General features: G+C 38.8%; 1 protein-coding gene across 1 annotated transcript in view; it reads left to right on the forward strand.

Annotated features, from left to right (window-relative positions):
- The window catches only part of LOC120730344 (synaptic vesicle glycoprotein 2B-like), a 40440-nt gene extending 34031 nt beyond the window's left edge, over positions 1 to 6409 (forward strand). Inside the window, exons 14-16 of the mRNA XM_040026692.1 lie at positions 1256 to 1456; positions 2048 to 2207; positions 6124 to 6409. Coding sequence (XP_039882626.1) covers positions 1256 to 1456; positions 2048 to 2207; positions 6124 to 6307 — 545 coding nt within the window. The 3' untranslated portion in view covers positions 6308 to 6409. The remainder of the gene's footprint in view (positions 1 to 1255; positions 1457 to 2047; positions 2208 to 6123) is intronic.
- The last annotated feature ends 2156 nt before the right edge of the window (positions 6410 to 8565 follow it).

An 8565-nucleotide genomic window follows, 5' to 3' on the forward strand; every position in this document is an offset into this window, starting at 1 on the left:
GAACATTCCCAGAAGTGACACAGAAATTTACCCCATGAACTTATCCAAGATGTCACAAAAGACCCCAGAACAACATGCAAAGAATGAATATATGTAGCTCTGTGTTCCAACATTCAGAAGAAGGAACTGTTGTCATGGCTAGAAAATGATGGGTTACAACACATATTCTATGGCAAGAGGGAGCCAGGACAACAGGGGGAGATAACATCATCACCCCCACCCGAGATTGTGTACCAAGGGCCAAGTACGATGGAAGAAGGATCGTTGAATGTGAGAGAAATTGACCTGAATTATAGGATCGTGGAGAAGCTTAAAACCTGGACCCTCCACAGCTGGTAGATTATGTGAAGTACCTCTGAAGGTCTACTAGATGATGTGAATGCAGCACTATGGACAATTCCTACTGTGACCATCATCAAGACTAATCAGCTGATCTACACCACGGCAGCAGTAATCAGTGAGATGCTTGAATACAAGACGAACAGCCAGAAGGAGCAGTACCCTCCATGGAGAAGGAGACTAGATAAAAAAATCAAGGTAGCACAAAGGGAGTTGCAGAAAGGTGCAATGAAGAAGGTGCCATAGAAGTACGGCAAGCTGTCCATACCTGAGGCCTTGTGAACTGCCAAGCAAAGACTCACCTGAAGAGGTACTGAAGGCAGGAGAATAAACCTGGTGTTCTCCACAAAACTATTCAAGGTATACACTCAAGGTATGAAGTGACGAGCACTGCAAGAGTATTGGGGGTAATGGATCCAAGAGCAGACCATAGCAACCTGCCTGAACAGGATCCAGAGATCCAAGAAACAGTTGGACAGCACCAGGCCCTGACATGATTCCCACCTACTGGCTGAAGAAGCTGACTGCACTCCATTAGTGTCTAGCAGCACAAATGAACCAGCTGCTAGTCAATGAGACACACCCAGAATGGCTAAAACTTTTTACCAGTTGTGTATTGTAAAACTGTTTTCCTATATCTGTATAGTGTAGAACCGTGTATCTGAGACTACTAATATGACTGATAAATCCCAAAGTTATAGACAGTTTTTCCGGTTTTTGTTTGTTTATTTATTGTATTTATAGCAGTATTCAAATGTAAAAACAAGTCAATAAACCTTTTAGAGATATGATGAGGTGTCAGTTAATGGCTCTTGTAATTTAGTTTCGAAAACATCTGCAAACACAAAAGCCATTTAAAGTATATTAACACTAATAAGTAAAGTATATTATATAATAGCCTTTCTGCTCTCTGTAGACCTGTGGGAGGCAAAGTTTATTGACTGTAAGATGGAGAACACCACCTTTGAACACAACAAGCATGGCTGCCACCTAGATACTGCTAAGGAGAATGATGTCCTCATCTACCTGGTCAGCTTCCTAGGCAGTCTGGCAGTGCTGCCAGGCAACATCATCTCAGCTCTCTACATGGAGAAGATTGGCAGAGTAAAGATCATAGGTAAATTATGGAAGTTTGTTTGTAAAGGAGTTAGGAATGCAGTCAAGGAATACTATGTATATCTTTCATATTTTCGTACCGTATGTAATGTTGTAGAGCTTGTATTTTGTGTTGTATTTATTGCATTTCTGAAAGTTTCTGAGAGTCTCAAAGGGGCTTCCTGGTTAAATAAAGGTAATAATAAGGTGTTTTAGTTGTCATCTGAGATTGCGTTTACCCAATTTTAAGACCTCCTAAGGACCAGATTCTTTTTTTTTTTATTATATCCTGATACATTAAACTTTAAATTTAAAGAGGGTATTTTCTTTTTACAGGGAGCGTAAATCTATGAGTCTGCATTTCAGTTCATTGTTTCATTGCATACCTGTGGTGGCATTCAGAAACAATGTTGTGTCACTGTCCAAACATTTCTGGACATAATATCACCTAGCTTCACATCTATATTTGATTATCTTATATAGGCCATAACTTCACATTACATTATTTTAGAACTTGTGTTATAATGAACTCTTAATGCATTCTATAAATATGTATCAATTTATTTAAAATACTGATTCTACAGGACTCATTACAAAACTCTGATCTCCTTAGGTGGCTCCATGCTGATTTCAGCAGGCTGTACATTCTTCCTGTTTCTAAGCTTCAGCCAATCAGCAATCATTGCACTACAGTGTCTGTTCTGTGGTGTTAGTGCAGCTGCATGGAATGGAATTGAAGTGGTGACTGTGGAACTGTATCCAGCTTCAAAGAGGTACCAGTATTTTTCTTCTTATATATACACACACATATACGTGTGTGTGTGTGTGTGTGTGTGTGTGTGTGTGTGTGTGTGTGTGTGTGTGTGTCAAAAGTGTGACACACACTACAAGTGTCTTGCTTTTGACACTACCAGCCCAAAAGTTTGGACACACCCTCTCATTTAATGGTTTACTTTATTTTTACTACTTTTTACATTGTAGCTAAAAACTGAAGACATCAAATATATGAAGCAAGATATATGGAATTATGTAGCAAGATTAGATTCCTGAAAGTAGCCACCATTTGCTCTGTTGACAGAAGTGATAGAACTGAAAATCAGTCGCTCTGGAAAATTTCTAAAACTTTGAATGTCACTTCTTGAGTCACCTCTGCTGCTAAGGATACATTCATGTGAGTCACCAGCCCCAGAAATCTCAAGTTAACAGCACCTTAGATTAGAGTCCAGATAAATGCCACACAGAGTTCCAGTAGCAGACCCATCTCTACTTTAATTGTTCAGAAAAGACTGCACAAATCAGGCTTTTATCGTGTCTTTGTGTGATGCAAAAGGTGAACTGATGGTCTCTACATGCATGGTTGCCACCGTGAAGCATGGAGGAGGAGGTGTGATGGTCTGGGGGTGCTTTGCTGGTGACACTGTTGGGGATTTCTTGAAAATTGAAGGCACACTGAAGCATGGCTACCACAGCATCCTGCAGCGAATTTCCATCCCATCCAGTTTGCGTTTAGTTGGACCATTATTTATTTTCCAACAGGACAGTGACCCCGAACACACCTCCAGGCTGTGTAAGGGCTATTTGACCAAGAAGGAGAGTCATGGAGTGCTGTGCTAGGCTGCCTGGCCTCCACAGTCACCTGACCTAAATGCAATCAAGATGATTTGGGATGAGATGGAGGCAAAAGGGCCAACAAGTGCTCCCGGAGCCAGTTCTAGGAACTCCCTTCAAGACTGTTGGAAAAACCATTTCAAGTGACTACCTCATGAAGCTCATTGAGAGAAGAGTGTGCAAAGCAGCAATCAAAGCAAAGGGGGGCAATTTGAAGAATCTAAAATATAAAACATGTTTTGAGTTATTTTGCACTTTTTTGTTTAGTGCATAATTCCATATGTGTTCATTCATAGTTTTGATGTCTTCAGTAATAATCTACAATGTAAATACTCATGAAAAAAAAGAAAAACCATACATACAGTACCAGTGAAAATGGTAGTGTATGTATGCATACATATATATATATATATATATATATATATATATATATATATATATATATATATATATATATATATATATATATATTAGGGGTGCAACGATACACAAAATTCACGGTTCGGTTTCGGTTCGATACTTTGGTGTCACGGTTCGATATTTTTTCGATACAAAAAAATGTTCATGCCTTTTTAATTTGTCATTTATTAAAATTATAAATATATATTTTAAATCACTCATCTTTGGAAAAGAGAGTTTATTACAGAGAAATGGCTCTTTCCAAAATAAAAGCTATACTATACGCTTCTTCTGGGCTATATTCTCAGCAGCATATTAAACATATCAGGTCCCCATAAGGAGAATCATGTGCTAACAGCTGTCTAAATGACTCGGGTAAAGTTTGTAGCATGCGTGTTTGTTGTTTTTGTCTGCTTCCACTTGTCTTTGCACTAGGATGATGTCGGCGTAAATGTGCAGTCATATTCGTTGTGTTCCCACTAGTGCTGTCAGCGTTAATCTCGTTGAAATGACGTTGACGCCACAACACGGCAAATCTTCGTTAACGAGCTACCACGGATCGCCCCGTGCGTGGGGCTGGACGGCCAACACGTTAACGAGCTAACTGCGCTAACACACTAGTTCCCACCCATGTAATTGAGCATTGCGTGGCACATCCAACATACTGTCTGACTTTAGTCCATGACGCGCTTACCTTCAGGGTCATACGTCACATGAAAACCAAAATAGTTCCAAACGCCAGATCTGAATGAGGGTGGGGGAGGTTCAATTTGCCATGTTGCAAGGAGAGCTTAACTTCTGTCTCGCTAGCTTGCCCTGCGCTCACTGAATCTGCGTTCGATTACTCCGCCTAGGCTGCACTGTCAAGCGCAGATCCACTGAGCGCTCAACACAGACAGCATCGTCAGAAGGAAAGTTGATAAAATAAATTAAAAATGTTGTATTGTTCGATACACATGCGTACCAAACCGAAAGCACTGTATCGAACGGTTCAATATCGATACGAGTATCGTTGCACCCCTAATATATATATATATGTTAGGGGTGCAATTCTATAAATCGCGTTTGAATTTGCGCTTGTTTTTTTGCTTTCACTTTGCAATCGCGTGAACTGTGTATAGAGAGCGACAGTACTGATTGGTGAGTGATGATAATTTGTGCACCAATTCCTCTGACATCGTCTTATTAATCGTTAGCTTACTACGCAAACATGACAAGTGAAATCTCCCGCAGCAAGCTTAAACATGTGAGAGGTTGATCGCGCAGAGAATCGCTGAGCTTATGTGAGTGAGCGTGTAAAAGCATTTCAGTTCTGCTGAGCCAAATAAGACAGGTCAGGGTGAAGAAGTGACAGCCAAAGAAAAGCTTACCACAAAACAAAAGTTATGACAAATCAGACTATAAGGCAAAAAGAAAGTGCAGCTTTATGGTTTCATGGACAAAATAATTTCTGTGGCTGCGATATGATGAGCTAAATAACCAGGGCTGCACATAAGTGGTCCGCAGGTGCGCATTCGCTGTCAAAATAAAAAACACGCACAAGGGTTAGGGTTAAATTTAAAAACTGTACTTTTGAGTTAAAATATATATTTATAATTTTAATAAATGACAAATTAAAAAGGCATGAACATTTTATTTTGTATCGAAAAAATATCGAACCGTGACACCAAAGTATCGAACCGAACCGTGAATTTTGTGTATCGTTGCACCCCTAATATATATATATTTTGTTTTGGGACAAACAAAATATGGATCAGTGCTTCTGATGAGAAATTCCCATTCCTAAAACCGCAGATTACAATATCCTCATATCACATATCCCTGACCACTTGAACACATTATATTAAATTCAATAGGTAAACATAAAACATTAAAATATTTAATTTTGAAAGTTTCTTTATTCCAAAGACTTCTTTTTTTAAATCTTTTATTTCTTCTTTTTTTGTTGTTGTTGCTCAAATATGCTACTGGGATCAGATTTAAAATAAGCCTGTGTTTTTTAATCACTTTTTTTTTTACTTGCAACTAAAAACTGTATGTGAACTTTAAGTTTTGAGATCAAAAAGTTCCTGATCTCCACCTATTAAACCAGCGGTCCCCAACCCCCGGGCCTTGGACCGGTACCGGTCCGTGAGTCGTTTGGTACCGGGGCCGCGAGAGTTGAGGCTCAGGTGTGAAATGTATGGTTTTCAGGGTTTTTATCGGTTTTCAGCGTTATTTTGTTATCGTTTTTATCGTTTACTCGGTTTTCCTGGGTCTTTTCACGTGTGTTATGAATAAATTGTCTTTTTTTCGGTACCGGTACTAGTTTTATTTTGTTGTATTTATCCGCGACACCTTAAAGGCCGGTCCATGAAAATATTGTCGGGCATAAACCGGTCCGTGCCGCAAAAAAGGTTGGGGACCGCTGTATTAAACCATAGATCAATAATTCAGTATTTATTTATTATTTATGTGATTCATCATTGGATCCTTGTTCACATTTCTTTAATTTTTTAAGGATGATTTATGTATAATATTGTTTATGTGTGAAAAAGATTGCACAGCAGTCTTGAAAAAACACAAAACCATATTTTTTCTGTTTGGACATTAAAATGTTAAGAAATGAAAAGTCCTGGTGACAGCTTTATTTTCAATAAGGCTGCTTCAAAATGTCATTCTGTTGTCAATCTTTTCTCTTAGAGCAACAGCTTCTGGTGTGCTGAATGCTCTGTGTAAACTGGCTGCTGTTCTCGGCAGCTCCATCTTTGCTAGCTGTGTGGGAATCACCAAAGCCATCCCTATTCTACTATCCTTTACTGCGCTGGTGTGCGGCGGCCTTGTGGCCCTCAACCTGCCTGACACGCAACAGAAAATTCTCCAGTGAAGTGATACGAGTGTGCTGAGGTGGGAATGAGGGGGTAAGGAAGAGGCCAAAACACATCTACTTCTTGTTGGAGGCTAATGAGTTTACCTTGACTCTGAACTTGAAAAAAGACAAGACTTGGAACAACTCACAACTGTTCATTAGAACAATTTTTTTCAGGTTGGAGGTTTTAGACCAGGAAAAAGCAGGTTTATGTTTTTCTGTATTTCTGTATGAGTCTTTATTGATGCCATGAATCCACTAAGGCAGTTGGCATACTAACCATTTAATGATTTGTTTGACTTACGTGGACAGATGTTTTTTGAATGTTTAAAGCACGCGCTGTAATATATTCTGTCTTCCTACCACTATTTACATGCATGTCAGGGTAAAAAAAGTGTTATCTGTAATTTGCACCTTAAAAGTTTTTCCAACACTTTTAGCAAATAACCTGCTTGAAATCATGGGACAAAAAGCTGAATAAAGATTTTCCGATTTCAACAAACTCTACTTACAAACATGTAACCCAAACTGTTTACACCATGCCTTAAAGCTTATACACAGTGACTTCACATTTGTGACTACATGTGGTTAAAACTGTAGTGACTTAAGGCAGCAAAGACAGACTTGGGTAAGCTCTGTTATCAATATTTCATAGCTTAAAAATCTGCTTTAGCTTTTCTTTATACTAAATAAATAAGCTAGTCCTTGTAAACAGTGGCTAAATAACCTAGCTTAACAAACTAGCCCCGGACTGTAACAGATTTTATGTGATCAGTGTGATTAAATCACATACTTCTACATATTAACGTCAAGATTAGGTTTTGATGACAGAAATGTGATGCTGTTGCTCTGTGAAGTTTTGCAGGGGTGATCTCACTCATTCCAGTTCCCATGTGTCTTTATGTCTTGTAATGTTAATACTGTTCTAGTTTGGATTTTCACATCTGATAATACTGCACTTGTCTGTATATGTCATCTGTAATACACAATCAGTTAATTCACTGGTGATTCTTAGTTCAACTGAAAATATTAGCAACATAAGTGAAATCCCCTTTTCTGAAAGTTTATTTTGTTTTGAACTGTTGGTGTCAGTTTTAAGGCAGTGGGATATGGGGATCACTATTTTCAAATATTTTTAACCAGATGTTTGACTGATTCATTGTGAAAATAACCTTCAGATCAACCTCTTAACATCCAGTATATTAATGAAGAACCATCTAGGATTAGGGTCAAGGACAGGAGTAGACTTTGGTAACTTGCATGTTTTTTAAGAACTGTTGCCTCTTTGGCCCACCAACACCTGTAAACAGAATTAAGTGAATAACTGTATGGCACAAATGTATGCAACATTATATGAAATGTAGTACCTTCCAGTTTCTGAAAATGTACTTGTTTATTATAAGGATAAAATACAGCCTTTAAATATAACCCTCATCGTAAACTTGTTGTTTTTAAGAGATTAATCATTAGCAAACAGTAATTGTGAGACTGGATGAAGCAGACAAATTTATTTTATTGACCTGCGGGACAGAGAACATTTGAACTTACATCCCCTAGACTGAAGAAATACATAACCTTTAATAGGATCCTAACAAGAGATATATTGGTCATACTGAAAATGTAATATTTAGGAAAATGGTTCTTCAAGCATTCTGCTTGGACACCTCTTTGCACTAACCTCTTTTTAAAAAAAATTGGATGATTGTTATTGTTGGATGGTCATTCTTGCAGCATCAATTCACCTGCAGTTTTTAACAGCTCATTGCAATTAACTGAGATTGTCACGATCCTGGGTTTTCTGACCCAGCGGTTTCAGTTTCTTGTGTTTTGTCATTTTGTATTATGGTTTTAGTCCACCTTGTTAGTTTAAAGTTTAGTTCTAGTCCCTAGGTTGTTATGTTTAGCTTTTGGTTGTTAGATTTCCCCGTGTCGTTGCTCCTGTGTTCCCTCTGTGTATCTGTGTTCATATAGTTCTCAGTTCCTGTGGCTTGTTTCCCCTTGAGTTTTATTCCATGTTTCCACAGCCCATTATGCTCTCCCTGTGCTCTCTCTCCCCTCCGGTCTGCCTCTGTGTCCTTCCTGTGTTACGTTTAAGGCCCGCGTCTTGGGTCAGTATTTTCAGTTCCGTGTCCTCCCTGTCTTGTTATGTGTTTGTCCTCAGCTGTGCTGCCCGTGTGTTCCCACGTCTCTCATTACCTTCTGTGCGTCATCCATCAGTGTTGTGTGTGTTTCCCCGTGGCCTCCCTGTGCCTTAGTTCATCCCAGTGTAGTTTTAT

This window comes from Simochromis diagramma, unplaced genomic scaffold (assembly GCF_900408965.1).
Source record: "Simochromis diagramma unplaced genomic scaffold, fSimDia1.1 OVJJ01000293.1, whole genome shotgun sequence".
NCBI lineage: Eukaryota > Metazoa > Chordata > Actinopteri > Cichliformes > Cichlidae > Simochromis > Simochromis diagramma.